This window comes from Falco naumanni, chromosome Z, assembly GCF_017639655.2.
Source record: "Falco naumanni isolate bFalNau1 chromosome Z, bFalNau1.pat, whole genome shotgun sequence".
In the NCBI taxonomy this organism is placed as follows: Eukaryota; Metazoa; Chordata; class Aves; order Falconiformes; family Falconidae; genus Falco; species Falco naumanni.
In genome coordinates, this window is record NC_054080.1 from 65,418,371 (window position 1) to 65,437,979 (window position 19,609).

Below are 19,609 nucleotides of genomic sequence, written 5' to 3' on the forward strand. Positions count from 1 at the left end.
AAGCTGCATGCCGTGTGTTGCTGACCTGCAAAGGATCTGGCAGTATTTGGGTCAGGGGCTAAGCTTTTTTCTGCTTTGCTGAGTATTAAAAATAATGGTAAAAGTGAAAATGTGCTGTGGCCAGCTTTGCTTATAGGGTACACCACCTTGAAAGAAAAGCAGGGCAGGGTTTTAAAAAATGGTTGTCTGATGTTATATTCCTAAAACCTTATTTAAGCTTTAAAACTTTCAAGAGGCTGGTGAGAGACAGACGTCCTGCGTGGCATCCTTGGACGTTCTACAGCTATTCACAGATCTATTTTCTAACTACAGGCATTGGTTTGGAACAAATGCACATGTACTTCCTGGGGCCTCAGAGAGCCCAACAGAGGCCACAGAGCAAGGCTGCCCTGCTATGAGTATACTTATGTCTCCACCTGGCCATGTTGCATTGGGCTAGATGCACTGTGCCATTAGAAGTGACAATTTGACTGCCCAAGGCATGCCCTTCGCACATGTTTGGATATCAGGAAAAACACAGTATCTCCTCAGGAGATCATGTTCCTGCTCAGAGGAGGCCCCAGATAACCTCCCCTCATTCAGCTGTTGGGAAGTGAAGAGTGCAATACTAGAGTTTCTAATTCTCCAAGATGTTTTTTATCTTCTGAATGACAGGGGTTTCAGATCTTTGGCCTTTCAACACCTTTTTTCTGCAGTTGGAGTAGTCTCTGGTCTCATTTTCCATCCCACTTTGTTGGGTTGCAGAGCTGCCTGAGCCACCCTTAGGCTTGGTCATTCACTTGGCCAGGTTGTCTCCTAATCCTGCAACTCCTCCAGCACCTTCAGCTTCTTGAGGACCAGACCCTAGGCAGACCCACTGGCTAGGACGTCACTGAGGATGGGACCTCACACTAGCTTCCCATCGCCTGTGCCTGGCAGTGATAATATGAGTTCACCATGGCTTAAAGCATATATTTTCCCGATGTCAGACAGTTAAACTGTAAATCTTCTGACTTACAGTTTAGTTCTTGAGGATCTTGCATGAGTGCAAACAGACAAACAGATATAGCAAGGCAGTTGGTAAGATTTTTGAAGGAACCTTAGATTTTTGCTTTACAGCTCAAGAGCTGCAAAGATCTGAACAAAAAAATAACTAACGCTCCTTGCACTAAACTGCCTCAGTTTTCTCATTAACTTGCAGAGTCTCTTCCGTCAGGTGTAAGCCCAAAGTTTGTCTTTCTTGATTTTGATGAATCACATTGCAAAGTCATCCACTCTCTCTTCACTGGGGCATTCTGCCTTTTGCCCTTTCTTACTCAAAGCTGGGAATCTATTCTGTGCCACTTTATATCTCCCCTTTACAGCATCTTTCCTGACGTCTTGTTCTTTGGTGGTTAGGAACTATCTTCCTCTGTCTCCAGGCTTCTCTGACTGGAAAGAAGATAAAAACGGGTACTCTTGAGCAAGAAACACCTGCTGTTGAGACAGGTTTTGTACCAGTACATCACAGTTCTCATCTACCCATCTGTGATTTTCTCTACTCTAGTTCTATATGGTAAAAGTCCCAACATACTAAAAATAACAGCAATTTAAGAATCCTCTCATTCCCAAGGTACCTGTCAGAAGTCATCTGTTCCTTGCCCTGCTATCCTCCCCTTCTTGTCCTTCATCCTCTGGTCTTCCACTCACCCTAGTAGGCAAAGCAAGTACATCAGGGCAAATCTCACAGAGCAATGGCATGCGGAAAGTAGGTGGAGAAGACACTGCTTTTGTTGGTAGCTGGGAGGAATAAAGAAGTTTCATGCTCAGAGGTATGTCAATGGCAAGAGTCTGTCCCAGAAAGAGAAGCTCTGTGAGTGAGGGCAATGAGCTGCATGGATAGATTCCTCAGCAGAAACCTGCCTAGAGATACGGGATCCCAAGCAAGGTAGGAAGCACTCGGTGTTGAGTGAGAACTAGGCATTAATCAGACAATGTTTACTCTGTAGATAAGATGTAATATACTAGAAAAAATGGAACATGATTGAAACACAGTGGAACGATGAGAGTGAACATGCTAAAGGAGTTTGTAGGTGGACTGCTGCGAGCAGGATCTGGGGAGCACAGGATGCGACCTCTTCAACAGATTGGTTGAAGATTAGGACTTAAGTGAAGGGAAAATAAATTAAAGAGTCACAGAAGGGCTGAAATTAGCACAGGGGCATGTGTATGTCTAGAAAAAAGCAACACCTGGACAGTGATATATCACAATTTGTGTGGAATACCACCCACAACAATTGAGACGGCTCACTTGGGCTAAGATTACACGACGGAGTAATAACAGCATCCAGAAGGCACAGATATTTAGCAGTTTATACAGTGAAACGTAAAAATAAAAAAACTTTGCACCATTTTAAAGGGTCAGTGTGTGGGTTGAGACAACAGTATGCTTTTAGTAGGGGAATGCCTAGTCTTTCTCCTGCCAACCCTAGGACAAAGACTCCAGTGATTTCTGTGGTATTCAAACAGAACTGCAACTCACCAGTGCTACTGAGAGGATACTAAGGAAATCAGTTATTGCAGATGTGGTATCGTTGTCCATTATTTTGTCAAAAGTGGAGTAATCCTTTCCCGGTTTTAATATGTGAAATGAAATAAATAGAGGGAGGAAGGGAGTTAAGACCATGTCACCACAGCTGACATATTCATTAATATAGTCTCTTGAATATTTATTATAATTGCAAAAGGAGAAAAAAACCAACCTTCCAACAAAAAATTAAACAAACAAAATCCACTTGGAATACAGAAGTCACATACAAACAGAATATCCAATGGAATACATATGGTCTCTACGTCCACACAGAATTAAAACTCTGCACATGGATAAAACTTGTACTTTACTTTCAGACAAGAGCTCCCATGGATGTATGCAGAAGATTCACGAAATTTATCACCCAGCAGCATTTTAAACTAACATATTTTTTAGAACCACAGTAACTATATTGCAATAAAAGTTGGGGGAGGAGGGACAGATTGAATCTCACCCCCTCACAAATGTATCCTAAGCAAGTACTTCAACTTTTCTTCAAGAACAAGTAGACAAGCAAGTTAGCTTGAGGGAGCCAGAACAGCTACATATTTTCAAGGTAAGCATTTATCCCCGTACAGGTAATCACATATTTATGAGGAATAATAAAAAAGCTGGGTAAAATTATCTGCCAGTCCTTGAATAGTCAGGTCACTTCGCAATAAAAAGTTTAGCTAAAGCACCCTCAGTTCAGTAGCAGCCTGTATTTCTGTATTTAAGTGGCATCTCATATTATGACTTATTTTGTCAGCTGCCCAGCTACAAAGGTGTTGAGAATTTCATTTTTTTATTAAGCAAACCCAAATTTCTCTCAACGTACATTTTCATTTCACTCTGGTATGTATAATTTTGCAGAAGTTTTCATGGCAGAAGGTATAAAAACAGGGAGAATTTAAGGGCTGCTCACATAATTACAAGTGACGCCCTGTGCTACTTAATGCATTCCGGCTACTTAGCTTTCTCAGAGAAACTATTTGATGACATAGCAAAGGAAAACCATGATACTGGTTTCCAGTATGTCTTAGAGTTTTGTTCTTTTCCTGATCAAGCTAATTTAAAATAACCCCCAAACCTAATTCAACCTTGTACATTGTCACAAAAATGCATTGGATCAAACTAGAAGTCTACTTATGTACCTTTTAACTTGGTACTAATGAAAATAATTTGTTGTGAATATTGTTCAGTAAAACCAGTTACTCCCCTTGGCTCAGAATCAGTGACCTATTTAGCAAATTCCTAAGGCAGATGACACATTCCTTTGAAACCAGAGATGCAGCAAGAATTAACAGAGTGAACTTCTCTCTGCCGAGTCTGTGGGCACAGCTGGGAACCCATGATGGCAGATCAGTGATTCAGGGTTTAAGGTCCCAAATGTACCCAAGGGTTTAGCTGAATAATGATGACCTCGCTTGTATGCTTAGAGAACTATTAGAAATATGCAAGGATAACAGGAAAGGAAAAAGAAATTAGTGGAGGTCTCCTTTTAATTTCATGGTTAAGTTCTGGGCTACATTTTGTTTCCATTTATACCTCAGCTTTACTGCTAATGGTAGAGTTGTTGAACAGTGAAGACCATGTAACAGTTGAGTGGATCAATATATTTAAGGATGTATCTTCCACTTTTAGGATCTAGAAAAGTTAAGAAAATTTGCAGAAGTGACGATTCAAAAAAATGTTAACTCAGGGCACCAACTGAAGTTTTGCATGTCATCTGCAAAAGTACTGGGTACTCCTATTTAGTATTTCATTTAAGTATTATGAGTTAACTGTATCAGATTAATGAAAACATGCTCACATAATATTTTGCAGTATGGGCAGACAAAGCACGTTACTGATTTTTAAGAATAAATAATGTAACTGCTGATCTCTAGGAGGTTCTTTTAATGCTTCTAGAGAACATGCTTTAAAAATACACACAGATAATTTAGAAATGGTTGCAAGTATCTTCTGACTGAAAGTACTGTCCCGTTTGTGTTGGTCTAACAAGATAATTTTCAAAAAGGACACTCACAACTGTAAAAGTAAAATTGACATGCACTTGCAGTAAACATACAAATATATTTTACCATTGTTTCATATATGAAAAATAGTTTAAATGACTTAAGAATGTTCTTGCACTACACTGGTAAAGTGTTTACTATATAAATTTTACTACAAGACACATACACCTACTGGAAATCTTAAGCCACGCAGGCATCATCAACAGCTTATCACACATACATGACACTTCTCCCTTTCACACAAGTTTATATACACTGAGTAAATAATTAAATATTGCACTTATTGGCCCATTATCCCTCAGTTTTGAGGTATTCAAAAATAGAAAACATATCTATTTTTATAACATATTTTCATGCAACATTTAAGACATTTGAATTCCACAAACACTAGTATATAGGTTACATATTCTGACACTCCAACTGAGCCACGACACATCTGACTTTACTGACAAAATATTAAACAGGAGTTACAGCACAAACATTTCATTTAACACTACTTGCAGGTACATGTCAGAATTACTTGAGGAAATTTATCACAAGAAGTGGTAAGGAATCTGTAGCTTTCATTTCTGCATCTTATGCATGACCCTGAAGTTATCAGAAGATTAGGACTTTTGTTTCCCCCTAAATCAAATACCAGGTACCTTATTCTACACATGATAAGCCATCTACATCTGTTGGAACCATGTGTAATAAACCTATGGTCTGCAAATGTCACCAAGCTGATCTCTGGTGCTAATGAGAATTTATGGCTAAATTTCACTGTGGCATTTGGGGAAGGCTGCACTGACCATGAACAAGTAACAGCAGGAGCTGAATGAGTGTCAAAGATGTACTGCTATGTATAGTTAGAATTTCTGCTTCCATGAAAATCCATGGATAAACAAAGTTAAAAAAAAAAAAGAAGAAGAAGAAAAAAAGAAAAATGAGAGCTGAAATTGCAAAGGCAAACTGCATTTACCCCTTAATAAAGAAAACTGGTAGAAATCATTCAAATAATTGAAACAACTTTCATCTGTAAAGGGAGACTTGACAAATGATGAACGAAGGAGAATCTGGAGCCAGAGTGTATGGATTAAATCATGTAAATCAATGCAACTCACTCCCCTGTTGGCATAAGTGCAGACATGTTGTTTTACACCCCCTGAGGCTTTATCTATGAGGATTTACATACTCATGGTCTCACATCCTAAAGAAGAACTAGGCTCACACATTGTGTGTCTGTTTATAGGACACAGGCCAAGGAGGAATCTGTTCATCAGCAGAACATTAATTTACTTGATGCCCTAACAAATGCAAGTAATAAAACTTGCCTCTTACAAACAAATACAGAAAAGGTTAGCTGGGGAGGAGTGGAATTTTGGAGGGGGGCTTCTTTTGGAATGCAAATGCATCATCATTCATCTGCTATTGAAGAAATGAAGGCATCACCATCAGACGTAGATTAATGTACCACTATTTTTGTCCTAAAAATGATGAATTCCAAGCATTCTCAAAGTTGGGATCAGACTCCAGCAGATTTTGTGCACCCTGACATAGCAATTCATTCCTTAAATAAAGAAGGTGCAGGTGGTACAGCTGAATATACAGAGCTGAGCAGGCTGCGAAGAAAATCTTTCAGAGTGGTGCTCTGGAAAGGCCACATCAATGTAGTTGCTCAGGTAGTTTCTCTAGGCATTACATTAAGTATAAGCACAAAGGAACAAACAGTTCCAAGTAACAGTCACATACACAGCTGTTCAGAGCAAAAGAGTATTTTTTTGACAGAAAATCAGGCTAACTCATATGTATTTTAAACACCAAACAAACAGGTCTAAATAAACAAACCACCACCAACAACAACTACAAAAAGGTACAGTATTAAGTTAGTTGTGTTATAAGGTTAGAACGCTTGTGAACATGAACTCTTAGAACTGAAAACACGCATCGGAAGGTTCAACCCAGCCGGGCTTGCTAGCTTTCATCAGGTCAGTACCAGGAGGCACCGCAGGAACCAGTCGCATCCCATGCTCTTGTGTGCTCCCAAGGCATTTTCTGAGTACTAGTTTGAGCATGCAGCAAGCAAGACGCTGCCAGAGCATGATGAAGCTGGTGTGTTACCCATGCACAGGATTAGCCTGCTGCTAAAAGCTTTAGTCTAGATCATAACCTGGAAAATGGATTGTGTAGTATTAGTTCAGCTGGCACTATGGAGCTCAGGACCCTCTGCCCAAAGGCATCTAATCTCAGAAACTTAACGTGCTCTGTGTGGCAGCTGCTGTATCTCACCAAGTGGCCTAAGGCTCAGCTAAAGGGTTTATCCGTGGCTGGACCAAAAATGCTCCATGACATTCAGTCCTATTTCTGTGCTGGGAGTGACAACAAACTAGCGCAAAGTGTGTGAGTACTTTTTCACTAAGAATTGTGATGAGGCTTAAAGTAGTTTTGGATCTCTTACCCCAGGTTTCAATTTAATGATCCAGCCCTCTTCCATCATTAAAATATAACTCTGTTCAGTCTGGTACTTTCTCCTGACAGAACTGTCCTATATCAGATAGACCAGGGATCTAACCAAATCCTGCTTGTCTCCTTCAACAATTTATAATCAGTGACTGTTGGATATGTGTGAAGAATGAGCCACTGATTGTTTAAATTTTGGCCTTTGATCAGGTTGGGATGGGATTTCCAAAATTGTTCAGCCTAACTCTACTTGCATTTAAGAAAATTTCAGTTTTACCACACAAGTCAATAGGAGCCAAACTAGGTTGAATGAGCTGAACTAGATTGTCACAGGCTGCCCTTGGATATCCTGCCCTATGAAAAGGCCAAAGCATAATTTTAAATAGAATGAAAATCCCAGTCCTGCTAGCTCCCTCAGAATTCAAGCTGCATTTTCAGAATGTTTGGGGAAGGGATGGTAAGCTGCTTTCCAAAAGCCTTTCTGTCCCTCATATTTCTCTACGATAGCCGGGTTCCAGCTGAAAGAGGTACTGAGATCATGATGCCTCTGATCTAAATGTGACCAAACTTTACAGCAGAAAATTCAGTATCACTGTGAAGGCTGTGGCTTCAAAAGATGACCTGTGATGGAAAATCAAAGCCTACTTTCCAACAGTTGGTAACTCTGATTGTTAAGAAAAGATGTACTTCTACGCATTTTCAATTTCAGAGGAAGGGATGATAGGATAATTTGGGTTTGATGAGATATCAACAGGTCATCTTTTTCAACCTCCTGCTCAAAACAGTTTCAACTAAGAGGTCTGAGCAGTCTGCCCAGGGCTTTAGCCAGTCTGATCTTGAAAACCTCCAAGGATTTGATGTGAACATCTTAAAAATTAAACTGACTAATTCTGAACTCTGTGACAATATCTGAGTGTCAGTACAAAGGTCCTAGGAGTTTTTCAGTACTGACTGGTTCTGCTGCTGTACTTCAGACGAGCCTTTTCACACACAGCTGACAGTGTGATGAGGAACCTTACTCAGGCAGCTGCTTTCCCCATCCTCCCCATCCCATGCAGAAGGTCAGACATGCTGGAGGCCTGGGAGGTTAGTGGCCTCAGAAACACAAAGGAGAGGTTCTCCCTCTTTGTTTTTGCTGTTTTTCTTCTGCCCAGACTTTTGATGTAAAATGAAAAGCAATTAATTAATCCTATGTAAGTAAAGAACTATTTATCTATCACTCAGTTTGTTTAAAAAGATATATGCTAATAAAGTATTGCTAACACTGATTAGAGTCTATATGGTCATAAAGAGGCAAGGAGGGTCTGCAATTCATTGCAATAGAGTGCAGGCAAGGTGTGGCTGTCACAAGGGGCATCTTGGAATCTTTTCTCCTTGTTACACTGTGCACAGGAGGTGACCATTTTGCAGCAAGCATCCCAGAGCAAAGCTGGAAGAATACTTGCACTTCTAGCCATGCTGCATGATTCAGGATACGCCCAAGCTCATGTAAGATGTGACTACATCCTCCTCTCTCCTTGCCTTGCCTGAGAGGGCTCAGACTAATAACACAAACGAAACCTTTCCTAAAGGACTTGAGGGTTGAAGCTGTGTGCTGTCTCAAGGCTTCCCTGATCCTTTTTCTACTGCGGGAATAACTGCACATAACAAGAAAAGGATGGAAAACTTCCTACCATCTCAAACAAAGCTTCCTCAGCTTCTTACAACTTCTTTTTCTGAAGCAGCTGGTACCTATCGGGTGAAGACGTATTAATGAAAGTCTCTCAGCACAGTTATCAGCATGCTGCCTTAGACAGGGGAGAGAAAAGCAGCATCCCCGGAGAGAGGCAGAGTTATGGTTGGGATAGCACATGGCTTTTCCACTTGGCTGCTCATCAGCCCCAAAATGGACAGTGCTTTCTTTCCATGGAAGTAAACAAACGCAGTCCAGTCTCCATGTCTTCTAGGAAAATAAGTGCTTAAGTAAACTAGTTAACAGGACAGACACGGTTTACAACCCCAGACTGAAGAAAGAACATTGATTCATTTAAGTTAGGCAGCCAATGTAACACCCTGTGGCATATCCATTGTACATGTCTAATACGCCTTGTTTGGAAGTAATTTTTACTGTGTCAAAGTGTATGTAGATTATTTAATCAGAAAAAAAAAAAAAACCCAAAAAGTGACCATTTTCTCTTAGTGTGTTTCAGGAGTTACATAAATGACCTTCAAAAAAAGTGGTGTGTAGAGGGATTTGTTTGCAGTTGTGAGCAGTTGGCAGTACTTTGTGTTACTTCCCTTCTTTGTCTTCCAATTTTTCCCATTGCATACAGTTTAAGAAATGTCAGCCTTGTCCCAGATTCTGTCTAATTGTAAAAATAAAACAGTTAATACCTATTCAATGACGTTGCTTAGTTAAAAAATGTCACTGTGGTGCATGTAAAGCCGTTATATGAAGTACTCCAGGGCACAGATGTAAGAAACTACCAACAATTACTAGAGGAATACTTTCAAAAACTGTGAAATAGGAAAAATTTTTAAAACTATTAAAAAAGACTGTGTACTTTATTCTGCTATCTACACAGCCTTTTGGTGATCTTATGAATGTATTCAGCCTAACGCAAGAAATGATGACAATATTTTATTACTCCTAAAGTTTTTAAAAGTTCTGTGAAATTCTGGTTGTCTTTTCCAAATAGATGTTCTCATCAAAGCAAAAATGAGGCCAAACTCCTGTTCACTGACACTGGCACCACTTCTGCAATAGGTCTGGGTAACATACAGGCCAGTGTTCTGATGGTTGTCTCAGTGACTGAATGACAGGTGAAGTTCCTGAAAACTTATGGAGGTTTGACAGCAACATGACAAGAGAGTTTTTTGCTATGAACAACTGAACATAATGGATTTGCTTCTGTCAGGAGTAATATAGACCTGTGTGTTTAATGTCTCATGCAGGTAGAAACGTAACAAGCTAGTCCACCCTCCATTACTGGGGTAGGTACTACTGGGATCTCCTTAATGATAGAATAAGAAATTTAAGTTCAGTTTCAGAAAAGTATTAAATAGGTGTGCAACTCCCACGGAAATGTAAACACACTAGCTACCCAAACAGGATGAAGTACCTAATATCTCTGATGGTCTGCACTGAATACTCTTATCCAGTTGGAAACTCACAGGGAAATTTGGTTGCTTTGGGTCCAGGAACGAACTTCTAACTTCCACATTTTCCAATCAGCCAGGATACGTAACATAATGTGTAGATTTTCCAAGGCAATATGATCCAGGAAGTGTCCCTTAGAAAAATGATCTGGGCAGAATGAGGGATGGGCTCACTAGAGGAATACTTTGAAATTTATTTTCAATCAGGAGAAAATATAAGGGGCATCTGAAAGCTTATTCTAAAACACCTTGGCCATTACCCTAAGGATTCAACTATGTAATTTGAAACTGATGAAGCAAGCGTCAATTCTAGGCAAATGTGGTCTGAGGACATGGCACCAGCTGAAGTTAGTGTAATGTAAAACAGCAAAAAAGGAAAGAGAAACTAATAGCCATCCTGCATGCAAAAGCCAGATGCTAAAAAATGGATCGTCCTTTCAGACTAATAACCTCTCCATCTCCATATGCGTACTCGACCAGCTGTAAAATAAAAGACTTTTCTCCCAAATGAATTAATAAGACAGTATAAATAAAGGCATATAGACCATTCATAAATACTCTGTTGGCAACAGAACACGCTGGAGCTGCCGTCGCTGATAGCTGCATTAACAGCCACAGTTGGGCTGCTGTGGAGGAGGGGTGTCCTTTAGCCGTGTGTTCTGCTTGCTGGCAGCAATGGTGGGATCCGTCTCCAGACTTTCCGACATTTTGTCACAGATGATATCCACAAGTCGCTCAAACGTCTGCTTGACATTAATGTTGTCCTTGGCACTTGTTTCAAAAAACTCAAATCCTAAGAAAATAAACAACAGGTTTGATGCATATTCCAGTATCTCCAACAAATATACAAACATCTTTTGGGCCAGAAAGAGTGAAGAGACACTCAGAAAGCAAATGTGTGAGAGCACACATACAAAAGAGTGATATTGGAAGAGCAGTTGAAATTGTAACACAACCAGAGTAATTACACTACTGCTATTTGCTTTATATCAAGCCAGATAAAATCAAGACTTTTGATACATTTCCTTAGACAAATTCTACTTTAAAACAGTTTAATCTAAAGATTGAAAGGAATTTGAGAGTATTATTATTTTAGAAATGCCCTATGTATCCAGCCATTGGGAAGGAATAATCTACGGCTCCCTCTCTAACTATTGTGTTACTCTGAGCATTATTTAGCTGTAAACAGTCACTTCCATCGTGCCATTAACCCGGCTCCAAAAGAGACAATTGTGTTTGAAAATAACCAGGTAAAAAATCAAGCAAGACAAGGGAAGATTTCTGCAGTCTACTTCAGTTAGAGGTGAATCTGTGGGACCAAAGGGACTCCCAGTCCCACAAACCAAACTAATAAAAAAAATAATTACACAAACACACATAATAAATAAATCTTCCTTAATTAATTTATACAGAAGGACTTTTTATCTGTCCATTCCCAACAACTACTCCAAAGGCAAAAATTAGAGCTATCCTTAACCCAGAAGGGACACTGGAAGCAAGCCAGCAGGCTTCTGCTAGGACTGACTGGGTCTTCCCATGTTTTTGCTTCTTTTGCAAAACATTTTTTTTTTTAGATTTGTTTTTTTTCTAAGCCTTTTCCTCCATGCTACACCTTTTCCGACAGTTACTACATTCTTCATTTGAGCGTTGCCTGGTAACTGAAAACTTTCTTCTGCCTCTGTCTTTCCACTACCTAAGGGTTCAATATTAAACCAGTTTACAAAATATCTAATTCACTGGTAATTTTACAGAAGTGGCTTAGCCTCTGCAAAACTATTTTGATTCTTACTGATTAAATCTGAATAACAATGTGCAACTACCACCATGATTAATTAGGAAAAAAATCCCAGTAATCAAATGTCAATCACTTGAAATTCTTGGCAGAATGGCAAAACCCAACTTTTTTTTTTTTTTTTTTTTTTTTTTTAATATTATTGTGGTTTTTTCCTAGTGAATGGGCTAATCTTCTGCTTTGAAAGGCCACTTGAAATTTAAATGCCACTACTTGGATCACATGAGTACTATGTATTCAATATGCCATCTAAACAGGATGCAATCTGCACATTCAGTCCTTTATCTGCTTACCATGTGGATGTTGCATGTTTGAACACTAGCCTAGAATTACAGCAGATAATTATGTTTAGTTTGGTGTGATATCCCAACGTGTACTAATAACCAATGCAAAAACTTAACTCTGTTCTGAACTTTCTTCATGGTTTTAATGTACATAACGTGCCTTGTGCTGAAATGTTACAAAGTGCTGAATTGTTTAAATGCATAGGATCTAAGCACTGGTCAAACTTAGTGTTCATAGGTAGTTTAGATAATAAAAGGTATAAATATTGCACAGGGTTTTGGTCATACAACTTATATCAATGTCTTCAAGAAGTGTGAAGATAACCTCACAGGTATGAGTGAAACATATTTACATTTCACAGTTGCTGTGAAAACTTTTCCTTTCCACATTTCTCTGGAAAGCAGGAAAACTGTACATAATGAAAGACCGTCTACAGAAATTATATACTGAAAGGAGGTTTGAATCACATCTCCTTTGTTCTAAACTAGAAGGAAAATGGGGAAAGCCAGTGTAGCCTCACTTGCTGGTGGCTTCAGCCCTCTTTCAGAGCTCCACACAGGAGAAGACTGTTCAGATCCCTTGGGGACTGCTTGAAGGAAGGAAGATCCTCCACATTTTCAGTGCTCTGTGGTGAAACCCGGCTGCAGCTGTAGCACAGCATCGTGGTCTGCTAGTTTCCACTCCACAGAGTGCAGGAGGAAAGCAGCCATTCCAAAGAGGAACAGGCAGGACCAGAGGGCAGGAGGGTTGAGGGACAATGAGAGAATGCCTGAGAAACAGCACAACAAAGCCTTGGAGAAGACAACAGGAAGAAGACGAATCTTAAAGACATTTATGAGGGGAGTAGTTTTTACCAATAGGAAGGCAGAATAACTGGCACATGAGATGGTCATGAAGTGGCAGATATGACAAGTAGCTAAGACATCTGGACAGAGAAAAGCAGGAAGTGAAAGGGAAAATCACAAAGAAGTAAGGACAGCCACATCAGGAAATACTGTAACATGGACAGGATAAAGAAAACAGGCCCATCATCACGGTGAGGATGTTCTGCATAAGAACACTGTGAAAAACGGAGAAGCATGCATTCTCCAAATAAAATAGAGGCTTACAGAATGTTCAAGCACAAACATGCTTATTCAAATACAATAAAAAATAGACACTACTACTGTGATGAAATCTGTGGAATTTCAGTGATGATTTTGATAAAAGAAGGAAATTGCCATTACAGTACAGGTGTAGCTGGGTATCAGGCTATGCCTGTATACACAACCCATCAACTTAGTCATTAATTGCCTGGGTGATCCACGACCTCCCTAGCTAGATACTGCACAGATGAGAGAATGCACTGACCTGTGAGAAAGTGACTGAACTCCCAGCTGCCTCCACAACAAAGTATGAGCTTCATTCTTTAAAGGAACTGTACAGGTGGGAATTTGTTTGTACAGTTCTGGAGATTATCGCATGCACAGCCCCTGTTGTGCACAGGCAACCTGATAGGAACTATTTATATTCTTAAATGCATTGGCAAACATGCCAAGTAGAGAACAGGGTATGCTGGTGGGCTCCTCCCAGGCAGTCGCTGCTGTAGTATGGATTCAGCTGCAGATGGTCTTTGGATACTCTTCTGGCATATGCAGAAATGGTCACACAGAATGGTCCTTTGAAGCCAGCTAAGACAGTCAAGAGATGCTTTGTGCACAGTTTAAAGTAATCAGTGCCACAGGATCATGGTATGTAGAGGGCACATAGGACCAGCTGGTTTACAAGAATTCAGCAGAACAGGAGTTCAGAGTCTCATTTGATGCAGCTGAAGACACCATTGCAAAGACCCTTGCAACAGTGCTGTTGCCATCTGGACAGCAACTAATTGTCCTACGCAGGGGATTCAATTCCCTACTTGAGTGCTACCTTATGCAAAAGATCCCAATAAATTATAGTGGTGGTTTTGGTTTTTTTGAGTTTTGTTTTGTTTAACAGTAACGCTGTCTGTGGAACAGTTTCAGAGATATGGGGCTTTTTTCCTAGCAGTGTGCCTGGAAAAAATACCTGAATTCTGGTTGTTTTCCATTTTGTTATGGAATATTTTGCAGACCTTTCCCCCTGTGGACCTCTCCTCTCCTCCTGACTCATCTTGCAATTATTTTACTAATAATGCTCAGACACCCTAAGCTTCTAAAATGCTTGTGTATAAGGGCCTGAGACCTATGCCTTTTAGTACTTTCTTCAGGTTTTTTTTCCACTGCTCATTATTAATGGAGAGAAGAGATTTTCCATGTGAGTGTAAGCCTGAAGTGAGGCAACTCTCTGGTGATGCTCAGGGCACAGAGCTCAAAGAATTTCACGTTACCACACCCGTGAAGATCTGTACTGCTGGATGAGACAGGCAGAGCAGATTATTGCAAAGATATGACAAAGCCCAGGAGGCAAGAACGTAGGTGAGGCAGAACAGAACTGAGGCTGAGAAAATCCAAAATACCAGAGTGCTGCCTGAACATACGAACAATGTTTGTGGAACATGCATCAGGATGTTCTAATTTAAATGCCATTTTTGTGTTTAATTCAGTTTTTCCCTTTGCTGTCCTTACACTATGTCTCTTTCCCTTATCTATCTCCTTCCCAATAGTATTGACTCAAAGAAAGCTGGTAAGCTCTCGGCAGCCCTCACAGAGCACTCGAGCAGCAGGGGCCAACCAGAACACTGCCATGGTGCTGCTGTTCACCTGGGGAGCTATAATGCATGCAGAGCAGTTTGGATAGCTGCCTTCAAACACATAAACAGCCTGAATTACCGACTTTGTTCCCTCTGTGCCTCCCACTTGCCCTGGCTCCATAAAAGCTTTTTCATCAATACTTATTAACACTTGTTTATGCCTGCTTTCAAAAAATAAGGAAGAAAAAAACCCAGAAAGCAGACCCATATGCAAAGGGACAAACATTCTGCACCATCTCGTCTTCCAGAGAAAAATGTGACATCAAGAGGACACACTAGCTAGCAAATTTTAAGCACAATTCCACAGAAGAGCTATGCTGATGTTTCACCAGGTGATCAAGAAGACCTTCTGGTTTCAGAGTGTTTGTCCACAATGAAGACAATTTTATTTACCACCCCTGATGTTATGTTTAACAGATGTCCTCAAGGGTGTGTTCCCACAATAACTATGCTTCCTTGAAGACAAGCTTGAACTGTTCCAGCCAGCATTTCTATGATACAATAGCTATATTTACCAGAGTCTTAACTTGAGCAAAAAAGGTGGGATAGGACAAACAGAACCTTACAGAAAAGGTGGCCAGATATCTGGGGTAGATCTTGCAGTACTCCCCTAGTACCTGGTGCAGCAAGAGCACAATAGACATGGTTTGTACCTATGACAGGATTGTACTTTTGCAGCAACCTTAAGGCCCTTGGTCCTAAAGATATAACATACTCCGTAATGGCAGTATTTGCAATTAAAGACTAATGAGTGTTGAAATAATTTGTAGCACATACGTAGCAGATAGGACTTGTACAGAAGCATGTGAGCAACCAAAGAACACATAAAATTACATACCGAATTGGCATGCACAGCACTGTGTCATAAATAAATGGAGAAGCTGTATGTCAAACCACATATGTAACTGCCCATTTCATTTACACGTGCTGTTATTCAGTCTGTTCAAAGCTCTGTGTACACCTCTGCCTGTTAATCCTTTGGCAGAATGTAGATCACAATATACCATACAAATCACAAATAAAAGGAACGAAGACATTCATGCCATCTGTGAGTCATTCTTTTTATTTCTTTTCTGACAAGTGACACCGAACTTTTATGAATTTATGAAGCTTTGAACTCAGGTGAGATGTGTATATCAGAAAAGCTGTGTAATACAGCTGGCAAGTATGCATGCGTTTTGCTTGCAAGAAGTTCCAAGCCTTTTTTACTAAAATGATTCAAAGCATGTAAATGCTGACTGTATTGGGGTTTCACTCAATAGCCAATGCATGTAGTGCTCAGAATAAACATTTATGAAGAGACAAAATATAACAAATATTATGTTCCAAACCTTTTTTTTTTTTTTTTGTAGTGATTAGTGAATAAATTTGTTTAAATGTGTTTGGTGTGATTCCCATGTCAATATTAACATTAAATTAATCAGTTCTGTCTACTGGCTGGTTTGTATGTTTCTGTATTTTCTTGGTATGATATCCCTGTGAAGTAGTTACATGACTCAACTGAATTTATTTGATCCTGCCTGTTTTCACCTTGTTCTAACATTACTCTCATAAGTATGCTATAATGTTAAACAACCATGAACTAATTTCTGAAGAAAGACTGTACCACTTTCAAAAAGTACTGACTACGGTGACAAGGAATGGCTAAGGTGGGAGACAATCTTTGTGTCCAGAATGATGAAATAGTCTGGGAATTTCAGCCTGGAGAAAAAGGAGGGGTATGTTAGAGGTCTCTGAAACCAACTGTGTTACAGAGCAGGGAACAGCAAACAGTTGTTCACTGTTTTTCAGAATACAACTGTAAAGAAACATCAGACAAAACTAGCAAGTGGCTGTTTCAAAGCAGAAGCAGATAACTCAAACTGTACGCATTTAGAAGATGTTGTGGAGGCTAAAATTTTATATGGTTTCAAAGACATCATTGGACAAGCCCATGAAAAAATCATCATGAAAGGGCAATTGAATACAAAGGTATTACCTTTGGTTCATGAGACACACAAATATAATTTGCTGCAGTCTAGGAAAGTATTGCTGTATGTTTGCCCTTGCATACCTTTCACAAGGCATCTGCTTCCAGCCACTACCGCTGTGTGCAGCTACGGTATTTTAAAAAATCTAAATGGAAATGAGACAAATTCTGTCTTTATAAACATTCTGTTCATTTCCCTTCAAGGTCAAATCCAGTTTTCTTAACAATTCCTTCTCTCGTTTGTGAACTTCCATTAGGGTTATGGGAGAGGTACTTGGAGCTACCACAGGGTACTTGGCTAGTTTAGCCAAACGTTCTCATATAACAAGGCCTATTGCTGGTTGATCTAAACCACTTGTTTGGGTTACACTTCAGAAATAAGCCAGCACTGAGATTGAAATAAATGATTGATTATACCTTGTTAATAAAGTTGAAGGCCACACTTTTCAAAGAAATCAGCAGCCACAAAGGAGGTACAATTTGCTGATAACGCTGTCATCAACAGGACATCATGTTTCCAGGAGGGTTAAATGCCTGGTGCTCTTTTTGACCTTTTGAAAACCCAGCCCAAAATGTACATGTATTCATTTTCTCAGTGACTTAAATAAACCAGAGCTGAAGATAAAACCACACTTGAGAACAATGTTTCACAACATGCTCTTTGTACAATGCTTGTGCATTGTGCTTGCTGGTAGTTGTGGCTGCAATCAGTGTATTCAAAGGTATTCAAAGGGCCAAAAGTCTTAAAATGCCTTGCTGGACACATAAATCTATAACATTATTTTTAAAACTTGCTCGCAAGAGATGTTACCAACTCACTGTCAGAGAAAGAAAAGACAGTCCCAAGTGTCTGGCACAACACATGCCTTTCAAACCGTCCAGCATGGCCAGAGCACTGACTACAGTTCAGGAAAACTCATATTCTTGCTTTTCCTGACAGCACCTCCCACAATCTCTGAGCAGATTTAAGAAATTATTGCAGCTGTACAGGAAACATATAAACACTTGTGTATGCAGTCTGAGTACAGTAAACATCATACTGGATCAGAGCCACAATTTATCCAATACAATAATCTGCCCTTGAGGTAGCCACAGGACGTATATCTGAGAAAGGAAAACCCCAGAGTAGATAAAGATGGAAAGAGAGGATAATCTACTTCCATAAAAACTGAATTCTAAGTCCCAGGAGCTAGAGTTTGCTTTAAAGCCTGAAAGATGAGTTTTGATATCTATCTCATTACTCTTTTTTTTGCAAGCATTGGTTATTACAGCTGAGAATTCTTAACTGTACAACATGCAGAGTTTCTTCTCGTCTTGCTAAATTCATGACCTTGGGGATTTCTTGTCAACTTACTGCATTAATCATTCTAAAGAAAAACAGTTTGAGGAAGGGAAATTAAGATTAGTTATGGAGTTTAAAAAAGAAAATAATTTTCAAAATCTACATTTCAAATTTATGTTTATTGCCAGGCATTTTAGTGACTGGTCTAAATTTGGGGTACAGTTACATTTTTTGAATCCCATTCTTCATGGAATACACTTCCCTAGCTCCTAGTAAAATGAATAAATATTAGAAATGCTTACTGAGGGAAGAACAGATTATAGAAATATGGTAATATGACAGGTACTTCTGCAAAGAAAAATACCCTCTGTTAAAGCGGGTGCAATGGTAGCCAGTTTGGGTTTGTTGCAAACAGTTTTAGAAACTCTGGTCTTCACAGGTCTTGGTAATTTTTCCAGAAATAACCTACTGTTAAATATTTTTTGTCACCTTTCAAGGACTTATTTATGGTAATTTTTAATGTATACTTTTGAGATGTGCTTTTACACATACACAATGTTTATTTAGACAGATGTGATATGAAGATATTCTGATGAAATTATTTACCAGGACAAGCAATTGTACAACTAGAAAAATAATTTTTAAAAAATAAGGTCATCTATATATAATATAGAATATATTTAAATTAAGAACCAGCATGGGATTAGATCCAGCACTGGTGGTATACGGTGAAATGCCACCACCTCTCTCTGTTTCCCGTGCAGTTACTCTTACAACAGCCTTTCCCCTAAACACCTATATAGGAATAGTGACAAGGTGATCTTAGTTACACACATGTTCCCAGACTGAACCTTTACCACAGTCAGTATTAAAAAGAGTAACAAACCCATGCCCAGTACAGCACAGAAATCAGCCTCCAGTGGTGCTAGGGCTTGACTTGCACAGCTGCTGAGCATGGTCTCCAGAGATCAGCAAATTTTAAAGAGGAAAATGGGCCAGGTAGTAGCATTATGGTGATGCTCTGGAGATTTTCCATTACAGTTTGGCCAGTGTCATCTGAAAAACATTTCATAGTATGAAAGGATATCACTTCTGGGCAGAAACAGAAAGAACAGAGATGTTCACAGCTCTGTAATTTTCTGTATGGATAACAGTTGCCTCCTAGAGGGAGGCTTTATCAAACAGAGGTTCATGTTATTTACACCTATGTAAACATGTAGTAGGTGAACTGTCAGCAGTTGGATATTGGTGTCTGTTTTGGATTATTGGTACTGGCAATCATAATCCCAATGTTCTCAACTTGCAGAATTAGTCTAGTTCACATTTGGGACAAGCTGTTTCTTCAGTCTCTTCTCTCCTTTTTCTTGTTGGTTTGCTTGTGGGTTTCTTTTTTTCTTATTTTTCCCTGGCTAGGATGTATCTGCCTATAGCTGTAACTATCTAAACCTA

The 19,609-nt window shown here is 39.5% G+C and overlaps 1 protein-coding gene across 1 annotated transcript in view; it reads right to left on the reverse strand.

Moving 5' to 3' along the window:
• Nucleotides 1-2,666: 2,666 nt before the first annotated feature.
• The window catches only part of RAB3C (RAB3C, member RAS oncogene family), a 139,556-nt gene continuing 122,613 nt past the window's right edge, over nt 2,667-19,609 (reverse strand). The window contains exon 5 of the mRNA XM_040580304.1: nt 2,667-10,915. Within this exon, the coding sequence (XP_040436238.1) occupies nt 10,728-10,915 (188 nt within the window). The 3' untranslated portion in view covers nt 2,667-10,727. The remainder of the gene's footprint in view (nt 10,916-19,609) is intronic.